Raw genomic sequence first — 20,487 nt, forward strand, 5'->3', positions numbered from 1 at the left:
CAGGAGCAAAGAGAGAATCGTTAGTTTTATAGTTAAAATTAAAAAACATAATTAGTGTCACATAACTAATCGATACATTTCTACAGAATTCAAGATGGTTTCACTTGAAACTGTAAATGTGAGTCAGTCAGAGGTCAGTAGAGAGACAGAGAGCAGAGACAGAGTGGCAGTGACTAAAGCTCTCCACGGACACATCTGGTCAGACAAGGACTCTTCTCTGCACACACAGATGAAGCTTTATGGAGGAATTTGGCTCCACACACGTATCTATAAGCCCCTTTTACAACTCTGATCACATTGGGTCATTCATGACATTTAAGAAGAAGCTGTGTGACTGGCTGGCATCGTTACCTGACACGCAAACAGCCCGGGTGCGTACTCCGTCCATCCGCTTCTCCATCCGCTTCTCATGATTTGAAACTCTGCGGCACAAATTTCTTTAATATTAAAAAAATACTGCATTGAACGTAAACAGCTGCAAACAGGTAAAAGCCAATTGAAATACATAATTAGGTTATGAATCAGAAAATTATGAAGCCAAATGAGAGTTAATCAAAAAATGATTTTTAATTATTGCTTGAGTAATGAAAAGAGCTATATGACAGAATTATTGAAATGAACAGAAATAAGTCTATCAATTACTCTGTGTGTAATAATTATATATGAGATTAAGCAATAAATAACTTTTTCTATAAGATTTATTGCCATGCATTTCTACAACCAAGAGCTTACTCACTTTGGTATCGAAGGAAGAGCTCTGTCTCCCTCTGCAACAACAAGACAAGCAGATCAACAAATGTGAACCAATCTAAAGAGAGAGCCCAGACTTGACTGTTGTTTCTATGAAGCCTCAGCTACTTGTAGAAAAAGTGCACAGGCTGGTTATTATTCATAGGGACGAGCACAGGCGAGTCATCAGCATTAAATGGCATCTGCTTTTGGGCTATGTGTTTTACAACAACACACTTTTCCCCCCCTCCTTTTATTTGAACCGCAGCAGCATTGAAAACATAACAAACTCAGTGGCACATCAAACTACAAAACTATATAGCTATTCAACATACCTTTATGGACTCTAACAATGAAGGAGCGCGTAACCGAGGAGACGAGACGACAGTAACCGTCAATCAAGTCAGCCATGTTTTCTGCTGTATTCAGCAACGCTGTTGTGACAGTGAGGGGCTGCAAACACAGGGAGAGAGACAGAAGGATCAGTGTAAGAGCGGGACAGGGAGCTGCTTCACAGTGACACAATGAGAGCTTCACTGATAATAATGTCCCCTATCAGAGTGTGTGCACTCAGCCCTGTGCCAATACTGCAGCGGTGATGCACACATGCAGCATCCGGCTGCACAAACACGCGCTCTGAAACCCACGAGAAGATGGCAACCACTGCTGCCCCAATCCTTATTTAATTTCTAATGCAAACTTTTATACTCTTTGATCAGTATTTTATAACTTTGTGCAAGAGGAATCTTCTCAATGGTTGGTGATTTTTAAGTATAAGCACTTTTTTAATAAAAATGAGAAAAAAACTATGCTAAACCTGTTAAATAGCATTACAAGTCAGCTGGAAGGCAAACATTTTACAGGAACAGATTCTATTATAGTTTTCTACCCAACTTTATTCTTGGTTCAACACATTTTCTGTGGTTTCATTTAAAAACAAACAAACAAAAACACACACTCAACAAATATTTTCATTCAGCAGCAAAGTTGTATTTCTAAAAGTTTAGGTCAGGCAGCTAAATTGTAATGTTGATTTTAGTCAGGTCAGGACTCTGGAATGGTACAAATTATTTAGAAATTATAGCACATGAGGTGCTGTGTTGGCGCAGGGGTTAAGCACAACCCACATAAGGAGGCTTTAGTCCTCAACGCGGCCATCGCAGGTTCAATTCCCAACCTGGTGGCCTTTGCCGCATGTCTTCCCTCTCTCTCTGATTACCCTACTTTCCTGTCATAAAACTTTCAAATAAAGGCCACTAGTGCCAAAAAACCTTTTAAAAAAAGGAAAGAAATTATAGCCCGTGAGCTGAATGTAAATTATTATTTTTCTATTTCAGAACAATTTTGTTTGCACATCAGATAATATTAGTTTGTATATTAAAACTGAGATGCACAGAGAAACAGGCTGGTTTTGCCTTAACTGGTGAGCTGCAGTTTGAATACTCAAAAAAAATCTAAACTGCTACCAAGTGGCAAGGAAAACAAACAACTATTTGTTATTTTACTTGAGGTGTTAAAAACAAAGTCAGAGGAAGCATTGATGAAAAAAACAGCTCAAGGACAAGAAAAAACAAATAAGAAGTATCAAAGTGAGTGTACATACCTCTGGAGCTCCAGCGACGTTCAGCTGAAGCATCCCTTTCCTGTCCTTTTCTTCCAAAGCAGAGTATTGGATAGATTGGACTTGGTTAAAATTAGCTAAGTGTGTTGGCTAGAGAGTAAAAGAAGCACAGAGATGCATTAAAGTCCTATATAACTATTGGTTAATTGTAAAGAGCAATACAATTGTAGAAAATATGCATGGCAAGTATTTGGATGGGGAAAATGTTTCCTACTTTTCTAAGATTCTGTGGTGTCTTTAACCCTGGTAGTTTGTCAGAATATGGGCAGCGAGAAAGGCAAAATATGAAGTGAAAATCCCAAGGATAGAAGTAATACACCAGACTGCTGCTTTGAGGACTTATAGCCTCCACATACCAATGCAACTCATGCTGCCCTAAATGCATCAGCAAACTTTCGCCAAATATATAAACCAAACAGAAGCCCATAAATCTGTAGAGGGTCTTCGATGTTAACTCTTATCACAACAGATCACATTTCCTTAAAAGCTTTCCCTCCCACTTAATCAACATTAGGTTCACTCAAACAAGTGCGAGTAAAGCCTCTTGAGATCATTGTCCACTTAATATGTATTTGTATTTGCCTCAAGTTTCCAGCAAAGTACTGAATTGTAAGTAAGTGGCATGAGTAACAGTAGAGGTGAAAGAGAAGATAAGTCAGAATCAATCATAATCAGGCCTCTTAGGTAGCAGGGAAGCTCTTAGCTGTTCACCAGAAACTGGATCCTTTGTATCCAAAGCACAGGCGATAATGCCCCCACTCCATTAGAAAATCCATATCAAGATATATTTTTTTGATGTTGAGAGACATAATACATAAAGAGAAACACAAAAGATTTAGGAGTACAAAAGAAGTTTATTTTTTCAGTGGATCTGTAGTGATTTCTATATCATCTCCAAAGACAGGAATGAAACCAAAAAAAGCTAAGATCTCTGAGAATTTGTGCGGTCAAGACAGAAACTCTATGCACTGATAAATCTAAAATGGACAGCATCAAAGTGGTGTATTTGACTTGCTAAAACGAGGAGAAAGTTATAAATCGGCAAATACGACCTTAAGGAAATTCTGCTGTTTTACAATTGTTAATCTCGTATGAAACAGCGCCAAAGGTATTAGTCAAACTTGAGACTAAAAGTGTGGCGCGTACAAACCCAGCAAAATCTGGCAGAGGGAGACAGACCACTAGATGGCAGCATAATGCATGACAATTATGCCCTCCCATTAAAAGCATCCTCTTCATCATTGTTCAAGATCAGAGAAATGACAGACATTAAATTTGTACAAAGATTGATCTGAGTGCATACTCACAGTTGAGCCCTTATCTGTGAGGTAGCTGATTCCCTCTTCTGGTCCTATTGCCAGCTCTACTGATATTACCCAACTGGACTAAGGAGGAGAAAAAAACAAGGCAATTAAAAGAATCATAATTGCCTCTCTATGACTTAATATAGGGTGGAAACACATATTAAGTGTCAAGTATCAATACTTTTCCAGATTTTAACTTTCAGGAAGCCAGGAAAGCTGCTTTACTATGAAAACTATGTAAAGTTTTTACCATAAACAGCCATATTGTATACTTCTGATTGATAAAAGGCATCATAATCTGCATAGAGAACAGGGACCTTACCCCTAAAGCACATTTGAAGCACTCCTTGTCAAAGGGGTAGATGGGGGTGATAATCTCAAAGAACTTGTGGATGCTCTGTTCATCGTTGAGGTTAGCAAACTGTTTGAAGGTCTGCTGAATCTGCTTACGAAGAGTCTTAGCCTTTTGAAGGGAAGACAGAGGGGAAAAAAAGAAAGAGAAGCAGAGAGAGTGAACCCTTTCAGGAAGAAGGTTGGTTCAGAGCCAGGAGAACAACACACGTTTGACAGCACAGGCTGTGAGTGACAACAGCAGGTTTAACTTAATTCCACACAATCAGATAAGCAGAAATCCTTTCAATCATCAAGCTGGCTCTGCTGCCAGTCAACCAAACAGCCTGCCAGCTGTAATTCCAGATACACACTAAGCCACTGATAAAATGTAATATAAACAGTTTTTAAGCGTATTCTCACCTTTAGGGAGTCCAACAGACTTTTAGGGAAGAACCGTCTCAAACCCACATCCTTCCTAAAATGAATAAAAACAGTTACACCTTTACAATCACACATATCGTAAGGGATAAGTTAAGTGACGTGTAATCTACAAGAAAAAAAAAAATCTTACTCTAGTAGCTCATAGTTTGATTTCTTATCAAGAGCATTTCCTGGCATCTCTCTGAAGAACCTCCTGCATAATTCACAGGGAAAACACACAGAAATTAAAATGATGTTTTTATAAAAAACAATGTTATTGCGCAAGTATGAGTTATAGAAGTTTTTCACATTTTGTTACCAACACAGTAGTGCATAATCCTGAAGGGGAACAGAAAGGATTTATCTGTTTCAAAATCAATTTTGGCCTATACACTCCATTAAATATATACCGTTACATTTCATCCAGTGCAATCAGCTGTCCTCAGAAATCACCTGATTAATACATAAAAGTGAGTAATTTAAATTCAGTAACAACCTCACTGTTTCAAGAAAGCCACAAGAAATCCTTGTTAATGTTCACCACAATAAACTTAGATGATGCTGCAAACATTGGGTATCAAATGCAAAAGTTAAACTTTTTGGCCAACATGGAGAAAAATTAATAGCAAACCACTCCTGACACACAGACACAATGTAAAATATGGCGGTGGCAGCATTATGCTGTGGGAATATTTTTCTTCACTAGAGACAGGTAGGTTGATCAAAAACCGTATACAACAGAATGACATAGATCAATACAGATCAGTACATGATTTTAAACTGGCCTAGTCAAAGTCCAAGCCTAAATCTGATTAAGAATCTGTAGCAATATTTGAAAATTAATGTTTACATGTGATTGCACTATTGTGTAAAGAACAACAGAACAAAGTTTTTACTCTAGATTGGTAAAAACTCCCAACATTACATGAAACTGTAGTGCACTGAGAGCTGGTTCTGCTTTTGCATCATCCATCTAAATAAGAACGCGTCTGAATACAAACGGTTTCAAAGATGAACAGTGAATGAACGCCTCAATTTCAAATTTTCAACTGAGTATGAAAGCTTAGGATGTTGTTAGTGAGCCAGTCTGCAGCATTCTCCTGACTGCTAGCGTAAGCATATGCTGGATTTGCTGCAGGTTTTTTTCTCCGGTGCCGTTTTCTGTTTCTCCTGGGTCAGACATAAGAAGCTCCCAAGGCAACACATGCTTTCACTATCCCCCATCATGTCACACTAACGCTTGTCCTAGAAAAAAAACTGTGTTTATTGTGTTTAAGATTTATTTTTTTGCTTAATTGTTTCACTCTACAATACCTCTAGGAATTCCATAATGTAGGATTAATGACTATTCCGCTAAAAATAACAGTGACTGTGAATGCTGTGCATCATTTGGCAGGGTGTGGGTGGCATTTTAATTTGCATTATTTTCAATGGGGAAACATAATTCCAGACAAATATTCAGGATGCAAGCAGCCTGTTTGAACAAATTAAATTTGGGATGAGAGGTTTCACTGTACGTTTAAATCTGTGGCTGAAACGTGACAAAATGTGAAAATTCAGTGGTTGTGAATACTTTTGTTAAATGCTGTGGGGTGAAATAATTTGACTGTCTGTAATTTCACATTTTTCTCACCTTATTTCCAAACAGCCTAGTTTCAGTGCAACATCTTGATCCACCTGGTCAGCTAAATGTTGCATATAATCACTTTTCACCTTAAAAAAAAAAGAAAAAAAAAGCACAAAATGAGAACATTGTTTCAGGTGGTCATAGTCAAACAGGACTCAGCAAAAACGTCAAGTTTAGGTCGTTTTTACTTAAGGAAACAGCCATAAAGTTTAAAGTGTTTGTGTTCTCACCTGGTGATAGAGGTAGTTGAGAGAAGGTTTGTCTTCAGAGAAATGGCTGAGATAACCTTTAGGAAAGTATCGTATCCGCAGCTCGTACCTGGGAATGGCAGGGAGATCGAGAGGGTTTGATGGGACAGTCCTAATGAAGGAGAGGAGACTCTGTGTCTTGCTTCAAAAGCATGGCTGCTCGCCAGCGCGAGCTGTGAAACAGCGTCTTACAGCCGAATGACAAAGCCTTTTCCACTCAGTATATTATATTTGGTGCCACAGTGAAAAGACACAGGGTGACTTGCTGCTAAATCAATCCTCTAAAACCGATAAAAGAGTAATATCATAAACCATAATGGGACTCCTGCAGTCACGTTTGCCCAGAGCTGTATCACAGGAGTGTCCACATGGGCCACAGTTGTTTAGAGCGAGATATTTGCTCAAGAACGACACATTACAGAGAAGTGGGTCAGGAGAGTAGTAAGCTTCAAGCTGCTGTGATGCTGCATGCCAGACGTTAGATAAGAAAGGAAATCAAGGCCAGAAACAAAATGAATAAATCATTGTGTTCTATTATGAATGAATCCTTTGGAAAAAAAAAAATATGTGTGTGTGAGAGAACCAAAAAAATAGAACAGGATGAATAGGAGGATTAAAAAAATTGCTCAAATAAGAATGAGATTACAAAGCAAAAGAGCAAGGAAGGAGTGAGAGAGTCAGTCCATCCATTCCCCGGGCAACTGCTGCTGTTCTAACAATAGCTTGGCGGCAGCAGCAGCAGAAGCTCCTGTGGGCTCGAAGCTCTGCTGCCCTCTGAGGCAGGTTGACTGCAACAACTGGAAGATACGGCTTTACCTAAGCAGCTCCTGTTGAACTAATTTCAATTTTAATGACTTTGAGCTAAGGACAAAGGGCTGCATTTTAAGGAGCCCTGTTAACAAAATATCTAAGGATGTTTAAAAGCTTGATAACGCTTGTTAACAGAGACATTATAGTCTACTTTATTTATGGATTTGGTTGTAAGTGAATTTTATTTATGCTCCAATTATTGTTTTTGGTTGTTGTGTTTTATTTTGGATATTTAAAATATCGTTTGGTTCCAGTGTTAAGTTTTCTTTACAAAATTAAAAGTTATTAAAAGGTTTGAGAAGAGAAACTTGCATTATTATGCCATTATTCATGCATTACATGAAAATGGACTCAAAATAACAATATTGTCATTTATGGAAATAATTTGTTATCATGACAGGCCTATAACCTACTGGTAAACTGGTTTCACCTGCACTGTTTAACCGGACATCACCAGCAGCCAATAAGAGTAGGCTTTTATCCTAATAATCAAGGGAATTCAGATAATCAAGAGGAGAGATGAGGGAATGAACAGAGAGACACTGGAAACTTAATAATTCACCGCCACATGTGAAACTTAATAATTTACCGCCACTCTTCCTGTGGATGCTGTTTCTCAAATCTCTCTCTGACGTGAGACACGCCCAGATCTGGATGTAACCAGTGCAGAACGTCAGAGTGCAAATGGGTCAAACGGAGGCCCAAAGATGACACACAGCGCAACTTGTGGATCTCTGCTATCTTCTGGATAACACCCTGTCAAAACAATTTAAATAACAGAAATAACTGAGGGAAGCATCTGAGAGCGTGCCTGGAAAGGAGTGAGTGCGGCTCTTACCCGGACATCCGTAGCGTCTCCATATCTGATGTTACTCGCCCAGGTGCTTGGTTCACTGTTTGTCTCGAAGTAATGGAAGATTTTGAGAACCCGGTCCATGGAGCCAGGAGGTCGCTCCAGCCCTCCAGCAGAGCCACTGGTGCCAGGAGCTCCAGGCATTCCTGGCCGGGATTTTACCCCGCAACCGCCCGGAGTCGAGTGATTGAGGCTGGGCTCCAGGTAGGAAGACGATGCCATGCCTGACTGGGATGGTCCTGCTGGGGCTAACTGGCCGTCATATTCTGGAACAAGACGAACAAACTGGGTTTAGTACTGGAAGAGTGATTACCAAACAACCTGCATCTAGTTCTGTTTCTGTAGGGCAATTGGCTCAATTCAAACATGTTTCTTTTTGTTACAGAACCATCAATTAACTGAAGTAAAAAGGTTTTTAAAGCATAACATGAAAAATGGTTTTGCAAGTGGCCACTGTTATATTCCCCCTGACTAAAACTCACAATAATCAATAGCACATAAAAAGAATCAATGCCTAACAAATCCAGGCTTAAAGGACATTGCCGACCTCAATCAATCAATATAAACCAACAAATCACTGCCACCAAATACTTATTCCTCTCACAAGCCTTTAGCTAACCCAAATAATACAGTGTTTTGCACAAGTATCCACACTTGGACTTTTCCACATTTTGTTACATTATAATAAGAAAAGTCAAAATTCTACTGGGATTTTCTGTGATGAACCAAAAACTTTTCATTATTCTAATACCTCTAAAAAATATCTAGACCAACCAGTTGTCTTCAGAACCGGAGCTGCCCTGGATTCAGTGGTTTGTTAGACAACATTAGGGAATAAACAACATTATGGAGATCAAGAAACACTGCAGACAGAAATTCTTACTAAACTGAGAAAATACTGTGGGAGCAGCATAATGTTATGGGAATCCTTATCTTCAACAATAGCAGCAGAGTGGACAGAGTTAATGAACAGATGCACTGAGTTAATCGAGGGCAGTCCTAGAAATCTAATAAAAAATTGTTGCAAGAGTTGAAAATTCACAGACACTATCCAGTCAACCTGACCGAGCAAAAGCTGTTTTGCACAAATGAATGAGCGATTTTCAGTCTCTAGATGTTCAAAGATGAGAGCGATAAAATACATTCAAAAGGTACAGTGACAGTAGCTCTAGTAAGTACTGACTCAAGGGGCCTTAATGCATTGCATGCCACACTTTCTAGATTTTTATTTGTAAAAATAACTCAAAAATACACATCAGTGTCTTTCTACTATGGAATTGTATTAATGTATCACATAAAAGCCAAATAAAATACACAGATGTTTTTGGTTGTCATGGCAGAACATGGCAAAAAGTAGGAATGCACATTTTTTTTGAAAGGTGCTTTCTGGATTATATATGTATAAAAAAAACACACACACACATAAAAGCATAACATTTTAACCAGTGAAATGATAGAGAGACTACTATTTTTTTAAACAATGCCATGTTTTGGGAAAATTTTAATCATGGCACTCAAGTGGATGTTAATTTGACATTCACACCCATGCTGACATTTTCAACAGCTATCATCCCTCAAATAGAGCAAGCGAAGCAGCATTGGTTCCCCTATTGCTCTGGTATTTGTCAACACTGATTTTACACCTGATAAACCAAATCTATCTACCTCAAAGCCTGAAAATCAAACCTGCTGGTGGTGACAGCACCATAAAATCATTTCTATAGAAAAAAATGGAAATCAAGTAAATTTACCCTACAAAAGAAATCTTTCCTGATGTGACCTAACAAGTTTTATTATTCTACCTGCTGGAATCAAGATTTTGATTTAACATTGCGTAATATACTGTATGCAAACATATGATTCTCTATTCTGATACCTATTGATCCTTTCTTCTAAAATGTTGGAATGCTTCTACGTTATGCTTTTGAGAGACATGCTGTACGCTCTGATGCTTCCCGCCCCATCCTGGACGTTCATGCTGGATTTGTTGAGTCATCATCACAACAGGAATTCCTTTAGCTGACACTGAAACTTGAGCTGCTAAGTTACAATGAAGCATACAACAAAACCAAATATGATCGTTAGAAGAAAAAAAAAAAATCACTTCTTAAGTGCTTTTCTGCATAGTCGTTGATTATTCATATTCAGAAATGAATGGCTGCTTCTTCATTAAATGCCAAATCCAACTCAGACAATTTGAGCAAAACAGTAACAAATGGTCCTGCTTCAGCAAAAAAAGAAGAAAAAAAAAGAAAAGAAAGAAAGAAAATCACTACAAACTCAGTACACTGAATAGCGCGGAGCAAACCAATCACTAGGACTGAATCAGTTTATTCAGCATTTCTTGTTTTATGCTCAGGTCATGGCCAGATTACTTCCTGCTGAAACATAAGGACAAAAATATGATCCAGGGTTGGTTGACTCAGCATTTTCATCAGGGTGGCCATCAGCTGCCTCAGTGCAGTGATGTGCACAATGACTACAAAAAACGGAAAGGAGGACATTGTGCGTCTGTTGCTGTAACTCAGCTTGGCCCGCTGTTACAAAACTATGCTGCACTTCCACATGTCCTACGCACACCATCATTTATGTTTTATGTCCTCACAGAGGTAATACGATGGTTTACCTTTATGGAGATGTGCTTGACTCTCTTCTAGTTTGATGTCCTCACACATTTTCTTTTTTTTACAATACTATCCTCTTGGTTTTTTTTCTCCTTTTATCCTATGAATCTGTTGTTTTCTAATATGATCTCCAGAATTCAGACTCAAAAGTTCAACAATTGTCTGAAACAAAATAAAAAGTAAAGCCTTTTATAAAAAAAATAGATCAAGAATAAAGAATGGCAATGTTGCAGGTAGCAGGTGACCATTTAATGCAAAGTTACAGAGGATTTAATGCAGCTAGAACCCAAAGAGATCAGTGCATCAATCACACTCTTAAGGATTTCATGCAACCAATTAGCACAGACCAGATTTAAAGTAAAAAGACCTCTTATGGTGTTGGCAGGATCATCCAATTAAAAGTATATCAAAATGCCCTGAGATGATTTATTAGTCATTTAAGATGTTAATCTGCTGTACGTACAAAATCCTTCTGCTTGACGGTTGCTGATAACAATACAAGTTACAAGAAGAATGGACTCTAATTTTTTGTGAAGAAACTTTACAAAGTTTCCAGACTATCTGAGGTATGCTAAACACTCTGACCATATTTTAAGTACATCTGCTCAACTGCTCGTTAACACAAATATACAACAATAGAATTTGCCAAAAATATGACAGCATTATTTACACAATGTTAGCGTATCTAGACAAGGTAAAACACTGTGTGCTGAAGTTTAGGTAGAATTGGGAATAAGGAGATATATTGATATCAAGATATATAATATATCTTGATATTGATATCAAGATATCATATTTCAGAACCTGCTGCTCTATTGATCTGGGATTTTCACACACAGCTACCTTGGGACTCCAGAGCTCGGTCCAAAAAATGTTAAATATTCAGTGAGTGACAGCTGTACTCAGATCATCTCAGACTGGGTTTCTAGACTTAACAATCCGTTCCCTGAGCTCCACATTTATCAGTCTAATAGAGCACCTCTGGGACGCAATGGAGCAAGAGACTCGACTCTTGTGTGTAGCTGGTAAATATGCAGCAACTTTGTGGCGCCATCATACCAACATGGCCCTAAAATTCCTGAAAAATGTTTCCAGACCCCTTGTTAAATAAAGAAGTAAAAGAGCTCTGATGTTTAACGGCGGACCACCCTGGTAATAATAGAACGTACCTAATAAAGCGGTCATCAAGTATATATTTGGTGTTCCAAACATTTGTTTAAAAAGCACTGAAATGACTAGACTACTTGCTCTCCCACTGATATGCTTGCACTGATTTATGCGATGGAAATGCAAAAGAAATAAAAAAAATTAAAGCTGCAAGCAGCCTCGGGCGGCCCTCGCAGCAAGCGCCGCTCCGGCCTATTGGCCACCGCGGGGGTTCCAGCCACCGCAGAAGCTCTCGCACGATTTCCAGAGCCGCAGCCAACTCCCCACCGCAGAAGCTCCGCCGCAGTTTCCAGCACCGCCGCCCGCTAGCCACCGCAGAAGCTGTCGCGCATTTTCCACACCCATCCACCAGGCGACACGCGTGAATGCGTTCGGCAGCGCTCCCCGACGACTGTCAAAAAATCTGGTGCAGATCGGTCGATGCGTCGAGGAGATACAGCCCATGTATTAACTTAGGGGGCGCAGTGGAGCCAAATTACATTTCAAACCCGTCGGGCTCTTTAGAGGTGAACAAAGGTCATACATATCCAGTTTGGCGCCAATCGGATGATCTATGCCTGAATAAGAGCCAAACGTATGTATATGGCGAGGGACTGATATTCGCCATTTGGCCACGCCCACACGGTTCAGCCAGCAGCGAGCATTGACAGAGTTTATCATCCGAATCATCTTGATTAGGTCAAGAGAGCCATAAACAGAGCTTTCCAAGTAAAAAAATAGCACTTCCTGTTCCGAGGGGGCGGGGCCTAAGTGATGTCATCATTTAACCATTGGATATTATTGGACACTCGATTATGATCAATCACTGAACGTTTGGTGTCTCTGTGAGTTTTTGTGTTAGAATTACTAATTATTTAATTTTTTCCTCCATTACAACATTGAACTTTCATTCCGTAGGGCAATGCTGCCCTCTGGTGTCGAATTACTGAAATAATGAAACTATTTCAGTGGGCAGCAGAGGGCAGCATTGCCCTACAAACAACGAACATGGACTGTTTATTATGTAATTACACAGAAGATCTCTCTAATTCATTCTGAGGGGGCGGGGCTTAGATGACGTCATAATATGATGACATAGCATTGTCAGGTATCACACCAGGATGAGTCAGGCAAAGTTTGGTGCAGCTCGGTCGAAATATATGGAATCTAGAAGCAAACGTATGGCATCGGCGTTACAGGTCACTTCGCCACGCCGCCACAGCCAGCTGCTTCATCGCAGCCGGTCAGGGCTTGAATCCACAACACACCAACATGTCTTCTGTCTCTGGACACAGTTTCATGTTGATTAGGTCAAAGGGGTAAGATAGCAACCGTTCATAGGAAAACATGACACTTCCTGTTCTCAGGGGGCGTGGCCTAAGCGATGTCATCATTTCACCACAGGGTATTTTAGGACACCTAATCATGATCAATTACTGAAAGTTTGGTCCCTCTATGTGTTTTTGTATAGGAAATATAAGAGTTTCGTGTTTCATGGCAAGTAGGTGAACTTTGACCCCTGGTAACCCCCCTTCAGCAAGCTCATACAGTCACCAATTTGATAACTTTAAATCAGACATGCCTTATGATCAGACTGACCGAGTTTGAAGCCGATCAATCGAAAACCCTAGGAGGAGTTCGATCAAATGCAAAGGCTGTAAACGTCAAAATCGAGGTCAAATGAACTTCAATCTAAAATGGCCGACTTCCTGTTGGGTTTAGAGCATGGCTCTAAGAGACTTTTTTGTACGTCCCGACAAGATACACATGTGTACCAAGTTTCGTAATTCTAGGTTTAAGCATGGCTTGGGGCTGTTCATTTAAAATACTCTAGGGGTCGCTATAGAAAAATTAGGCCACGCCCACCAAATTTCGCTATGGATTCCTGTTTGGGGATGGATAAGAATCCATCCTAGTGAGTTTGGAGCAGCTCACCCCGAAACTGTGGAATTCAGAGCCAAACGAAATTCGATGGCGTTCGCAACGCCGCCACGCCCACCTGCTTCATCGCAGCCGGTCGGGGTTGGAATCCAGAACACACCAACATGTCTTCTGTCTCTGGACACAGTTTCATGTTGATTAGGTCAAAGGGCTAAGATAGCGACCGTTCACAGTAAAACATTACACTTCCTGCTCTCAGGGGGCGTGGCCTACATAAAAAAAAAATTTCACTGTAGGGTATTTTAGGACACCCGATGACGATCAATCACTGAAAGTTTGGTCCCTCTATGTGTTTTTGTATAGGAAATATAAGAGGTTTTTGTTTCATGGCGTGTAGGTGAACTTTGACCCCTGCTAACCCCCCTTCAACATGCTCCAAAACTCACCAATTTGATAACTTTAAATCAGACATGCCTTATGATCAGACTGACCGAGTTTGAAGCCGATCAATCGAAATCCCTAGGAGGAGTTCGATCAAATACGAAGGCTGTAAACGTCAAACTCGAGGTAAAAAATGGACCTTCAATACAAAATGGCCGACTTCCTGTGATACTTGCACTATGACATTACTTGTAAATTCTGAGCGTCTTAGTGAGCTCTACAACTGTACCGAATTTCAAGTCTCTACGATGAAGTAAGTGAATAGCAATGGGTCTGTTGAAAATTGCTAGTTGCCGCCGTTGAGCAATTTTTTTTGCGATTTTTGCGGCGACCTTAAAATTCAAAATTTTTAAACCGCCTAGTCGCTTCCGCCAAGTTTGGTGAGTTTTTGAATATGATAAAGCCCCCAAAAAGGCGCCCGAAGAGGGGGGCAGAATCGTAAGAAGAATAATAATTAAAGCTGCAAGCAGCCTCGGGCGGCCCTCGCAGCAAGCGCCGCTCCGGCCTATTGGCCACCGCGGGGGTTCCGGCCACCGCAGAAGCTCTCGCGCGTTTTCCAGAGTCGCAGCCCGCTCCCCACCGCGGAAGCTCTGCCGCAGTTTCCAGCATCGCCGCCCGCTAGCCGCCGCAGAATCTGTCGCGCATTTTCCCCACCCGTCCACCGGGCGACAGGCGTGAATGCGTTCGGCGGCGCTCCCCGACGACTGTCGAAAAATCTGGCGCAGATCGGTCTATGCGTCGAGGAGATACAGCCCATGTATTAACTTAGGGGGCGCAGTGGAGCCAAATTACATCTCAAACCCGTTGGGCTCTTTAGAGGTGAACAAAGGTCATACATATCCAGTTTGGCGCCAATCGGATGATCTATGCCTGAATAAGAGCCAAACGTATGTATATGGCGAGGGACTGATATTCGCCATTTGGCCACGCCCACACGGTTCAGCCAGCAGCGAGCATTGACAGAGTTTATCATCCGAATCATCTTGATTAGGTCAAGAGAGCCATAAACAGAGCTTTCCAAGTAAAAAAATAGCACTTCCTGTTCCGAGGGGGCGGGGCCTAAGTGATGTCATCATTTAACCATTGGATATTATTGGACACAAGATAATGATCAATAACTGCAGGTTTGGTGTCTCTGTCAGTTTTTGAGTTAGAATTACAAATTATTTAATTTTTTCCTCTTTAATTCAACATTGAACTGTCATTCCATAGGGCAATGCTGCCCTCTGGTGTCGAATTACTGAAATAATGAAACTATTTCAGTGGGCAGCAGAGGGCAGCATTGCCCTACAAACAAAGAACATGGACTGTTTATTATGTAATTACACAGAAGATCTCTCTAATTCATTCTGAGGGGGCGGGGCTTAGATGACGTCATAATATGATGACATAGCATTGTCAGTCATCACACCAGGATGAGTCAGGCCAAGTTTGGTGCAGCTCGGTCGAAACATGTGGAATCTAGAAGCAAACGTATGGCATCGGCGTTACAGGTCACTTCGCCACGCCGCCACAGCCAGCTGCTTCATCGCAGCCGGTCAGGGCTTGAATCCACAACACACCAACATGTCTTCTGTCTCTGGACACAGTTTAATATTGATTATGTCAAAGGGCTAAGATAGCGACCGTTCACAGTAAAACATGACACTTCCTGTTCTCAGGGGGCGTGGCCTAAGTGATGTCATCATTTGACCACAGGTTATTTTTGGACACCTAATGATGATCAATAATTTAAAGTTTGGTATCTCTGTGAGTTTCTGTGCAGGATATATAAGAGTTTCGTGTTTCATGGCGAGTAGGTGAAATTTGACCCCTGGTAACCCCCCTTCAGCAAGCTCACACAGTCACCAATTTGATAACTTTAAATCAGACATGCCTTATGATCAGACTGACCGAGTTTGAAGCCGATCAATCGAAAACCCTAGGAGGAGTTCGATCAAATGCAAAGGCTGTAAACGTCAAAATCGAGGTCAAATGAACTTCAATCTAAAATGGCCGACTTCCTGTTGGGTTTAGAGCATGGCTCTAAGAGACTTTTTTGTACGTCCCGACAAGATACACATGTGTACCAAGTTTCGTAATTCTAGGTTTAAGCATGGCTTGGGGCTGTTCATTTAAAATACTCTAGGGGTCGCTATAGAAAAATTAGGCCACGCCCACCAAATTTCGCTATGGATTCCTGTTTGGGGATGGATAAGAATCCATCCTAGTGAGTTTGGAGCAGCTCACCCCGAAACTGTGGAATTCAGAGCCAAACGAAATTCGATGGCGTTCGCAACGCCGCCACGCCCACCTGCTTCATCGCAGCCGGTCGGGGTTGGAATCCAGAACACACCAACATGTCTTCTGTCTCTGGACACAGTTTCATGTTGATTAGGTCAAAGGGCTAAGATAGCGACCGTTCAGAGTAAAACATTACACTTCCTGCTCTCAGGGGGCGTGGCCTACGTAAAAAAAAATTTCACTGCAGGGTATTATAGGACACCCGATGCCGATCAATCACTGAAAGTTTGGTCCCTCTATGTGTTTTTGTATAGGAAATATAAGAGGTTTTTGTTTCATGGCGTGTAGGTGAACTTTGACCCCTGGTAACCTCCCTTCAACATGCTCCAAAACTCACCAATTTGATAACTTTAAATCAGACATGCCTTATGATCAGACTGACCGAGTTTGAAGCCGATCAATCGAAATCCCTAGGAGGAGTTCGATCAAATACGAAGGCTGTAAACGGCAAAATCGAGGTAAAAAATGGACCTTCAATACAAAATGGCCGACTTACTGTGATAGTTGCACTATGACATTACTTGTAAATTCTGAGCGTCTTAGTGAGCTCTACAACTGTACCGAATTTCAAGTCTCTACGATGAAGTAAGTGAATAGCAATGGGTCTGTTGAAAATTGCTAGTTGCTGCCGTTGAGCAATTTTTTTTGCGATTTTTGCGGCGACCTTAAAATTCAAAATTTTTAAACCGCCTAGTCGCTTCCGCCAAGTTTGGTGAGTTTTTGAATATGATAAAGCCCCCAAAAAGGCGCACGAAGAGGGGGGCAGAATCGTAAGAAGAATAAGAAACAGTACAGATACAATAGGCCTTCGCAGCGCTTTGCTGCTCGGGCCTAATTAAAGCTGCAAGCAGCCTCGGGCGGCCCTCGCAGCAAGCGCCGCTCCGGCCTATTGGCCACCGCGGGGGTTCCGGCCACCGCAGAAGCTCTCGCTCGGTTTCCAGAGCCGCAGCCCGCTCCCCACCGCGGAAGCTCCGCCGCAGTTTCCAGCACCGCCGCACGCCAGCCGCCGCAGGAGCTGTCGCGCGTTTTCCCCGCCCGTCCACCGGGCGACACGCGTGAATGCGTTCGGCGGCGCTCCCCGACGACTGTCGAAAAATCTGGCGCAGATCGGTCGATGCGTCGAGGAGATACGGCCGATGTATCAACTTAGGGGGCGCAGTGGAGTCAAATTACATCTCAAATCCGTCGGGCTCTTTAGAGGTGAACAAAGGTCATACATATCCAGTTTGGCGCCAATCGGATGATCCATGCGTGAATAAGAGCCAAACGTATGCATATGGCGAGGGACTGATATTCGCCCTTTGGCCACGCCCACACGGTTCAGCCAGAAGCGAGCATTGACAGAGCTCATCATCTGAATTACCTTGATTAGGTCAAGAGAGCCATAAACGGAGCTTTCCAAGGAAAAAAAAGACACTTCCTGTTCTGAGGGGGCGGGGCTTAGATGACGTCATAATATGATGACACAGGGTCGTCAGGGATCCCACCAGGGTCACTCGTGCAAAGTTTGGTGCAGAAGCTATCGACCGTTCACAGTAAAATACAAGACTTCCTGTTGTCAGGGGGCGTGGCCTACGTGATGTCATCATTTAACCATTGGATATTATTGGACACAAGATAATGATCAATAACTGAAGGTTTGGTGTCTCTGTCAGTTTTTGTGTTAGAATTACAAATTATTTAATTTTTTCCTCTTTAATTCAACATTGAACTGTCATTCCGTAGGGCAATGCTGCCCTCTGGTGTCGAATTACTGAAATAATGAAACTATTTCAGTGGGCAGCAGAGGGCAGCATTGCCCTACAAACAACGAACATGGACTGTTTATTATGTAATTACACAGAAGATCTCTCTAATTCATTCTGAGGGGCGGGGCTTAGATGACGTCATAATATGATGGCAAAGCATTGTCAGGCATCACACCAGGATGAGTCAGGCCAAGTTTGGTGCAGCTCGGTCGAAACATGTGGAATCTAGAAGCAAACGTATGGCATCGGCGTTACAGGTCACTTCGCCACGCCGCCACACCCAGCTGCTTCATCGCAGCCGGTCAGGGCTTGGATCCACAACACACCAACATGTCTTCTGTCTCTGGACACAGTTTCATGTTGATTAGGTCAAAGGGCTAAGATAGCGACCGTTCACAGTAAAACATGACACTTCCTGTTCTCAGGGGGCGTGGCCTAAGCGATGTCATAATTTCACCACAGGGTATTTTAGGACACCTATTGATGATCAATAACAGAAAGTTTGGTCCCTCTATGTGTTTTTATATAGGAAATATAAGAGTTTCGTGTTTCATGGCGAGTAGGGGAACTTTGACCCCTGGTAACCCCCCTTCAGCAAGCTCATACAGTCACCAATTTGATAACTTTAAATCAGACATGCCTTATGATCAGACTGACCGAGTTTGAAGCCGATCAATCGAAAACCCTAGGAGGAGTTCGATCAAATGCAAAGGCTGTAAACGTCAAAATCGAGGTCAAATGAACTTCAATCTAAAATGGCCGACTTCCTGTTGGGTTTAGAGCATGGCTCTAAGAGACTTTTTTGTACGTCCCGACAAGATACACATGTGTACCAAGTTTCGTAATTCTAGGTTTAAGCATGGCTTGGGGCTGTTCATTTAAAATACTCTAGGGGTCGCTATAGAAAAATTAGGCCACGCCCACCAAATATCGCTATGGATTCCTGTTCGGGGATGGATAAGGATCCATCCTAGTGAGTTTGGAGCAGCTCACCCCGAAACTGTGGAATTCAGAGCCAAACGAAATTCGATGGCGTTCGCAACGCCGCCACGCCCACCTGCTTCATCGCAGCCGGTCGGGGTTGGAATCCACAACACACCAACATGTCTTCTGTCTCTGGACACAGTTTCATGTTGATTAGGTCAAAGGGCTAAGATAGCGACCGTTCACAGTAAAACATTACACTTCCTGCTCTCAGGGGGCGTGGCCTACATAAAAAAAAAATTTCACTGCAGGGTATTTTAGGACACCTGATGTCGATCAATCACTGAAAGTTTGGTCCCTCTATGTGTTTTTGTATAGGAAATATAAGAGGTTTTTGTTTCATGGCGTGTAGGTGAACTTTGACCCCTGCTAACCCCCCTTCAACATGCTCCAAAACTCACCAATTTGATAACTTTAAATCAGACATGCCTTATGATCAGACTGACCGAGTTTGAAGCCGATCAATCGAAATCCCTAGGAGGAGTTCGATCAAATACGAAGGCTGTAAACGTCAAAATCGAGGTCCAAAATGGACCTTCAATACAAAATGGCCGACTTCCTGCGATACTTGCACTATGACATTACTTGTAAATTCTGAGCGTCTTAGTGAGCTCTACAACTGTACCGAATTTCAAGTCTCTACGATGAAGTAAGTGAATAGCAATGGGTCTTTTGAAAATTGCTAGTTGCCGCCGTTGAGCAATTTTTTTTGCGATTTTTGCGGCGACCTTAAAATTCAAAATTTTTAAACCGCCTAGTCGCTTCCGCCAAGTTTGGTGAGTTTTTGAATATGATAAAGCCCCCAAATGGGCCCACGAAATGGGTGGAAGAATAATAATAAAACAGTACAGATACAATAGGCCTTCGCAGCGCTTTGCTGCTCGGGCCTAATTAAAGCTGCAAGCAGCCTCGGGCGGCCCTCGCAGCAAGCGCCGCTCCGGCCTATTGGCCACCGCGGGGGTTCCAGCCACCGCAGAAGCTCTCGCGCGTTTTCCAGAGCCGCAGCCCGCTCGCCAGTGCGGAAGCTCCGGCGCAGTCTCCAGCACCGCCGCCCGCCAGCCGCCGCAGAAGCTGTCGCGCATTTTCCCCGCCCGTCCACCGGGCGACACGCGTGAATGCGTTCGGCGGCGCTCCCCGACGACTGTCGAAAAATCTGGCGCAGATCGGTCGATGCGTCGAGGAGATACAGCCCATGTATTAACTTAGGGGGCGCAGTGGAGCCAAATTACATTTCAAACCCGTCGGGCTCTTTAGAGGTGAACAAAGGTCATACATATCCAGTTTGGCGCCAATCGGATTATCTATGCCTGAATAAGAGCCAAACGTATGCATATGGCGAGGGACTGATATTCGCCATTTGGCCACGCCCACACGGTTCAGCCAGCAGCGAGCATTGACAGAGTTTATCATCCGAATCATCTTGATTAGGTCAAGA

General features: G+C 42.2%; 1 protein-coding gene across 22 annotated transcripts in view; it reads right to left on the bottom strand.

Annotated features, from left to right (window-relative positions):
* LOC102223109 (focal adhesion kinase 1-like) overlaps positions 1–20,487 on the bottom strand; it is a 76,361-nt gene that overhangs the window by 32,290 nt on the left and 23,584 nt on the right. For all 22 annotated transcript variants that reach the window (XM_023331013.1, XM_023331001.1, XM_014468577.2 and 19 more), the window contains 12 exons: positions 7,931–8,211; positions 7,682–7,848; positions 6,265–6,352; positions 6,041–6,120; positions 4,559–4,621; positions 4,408–4,462; positions 3,977–4,117; positions 3,658–3,735; positions 2,333–2,440; positions 1,065–1,182; positions 737–767; positions 352–422 (listed from right to left, as the gene is read on the bottom strand). In XM_023331013.1, the coding sequence (XP_023186781.1) occupies positions 352–422; positions 737–767; positions 1,065–1,182; positions 2,333–2,440; positions 3,658–3,735; positions 3,977–4,117; positions 4,408–4,462; positions 4,559–4,621; positions 6,041–6,120; positions 6,265–6,352; positions 7,682–7,848; positions 7,931–8,167 (1,237 nt within the window). In that variant the 5' untranslated portion in view covers positions 8,168–8,211. The remainder of the gene's footprint in view (positions 1–351; positions 423–736; positions 768–1,064; positions 1,183–2,332; positions 2,441–3,657; positions 3,736–3,976; positions 4,118–4,407; positions 4,463–4,558; positions 4,622–6,040; positions 6,121–6,264; positions 6,353–7,681; positions 7,849–7,930; positions 8,212–20,487) is intronic.

The sequence above is a fragment of the Xiphophorus maculatus genome, chromosome 3, assembly GCF_002775205.1.
Source record: "Xiphophorus maculatus strain JP 163 A chromosome 3, X_maculatus-5.0-male, whole genome shotgun sequence".
Lineage (NCBI taxonomy): Eukaryota > Metazoa > Chordata > Actinopteri > Cyprinodontiformes > Poeciliidae > Xiphophorus > Xiphophorus maculatus.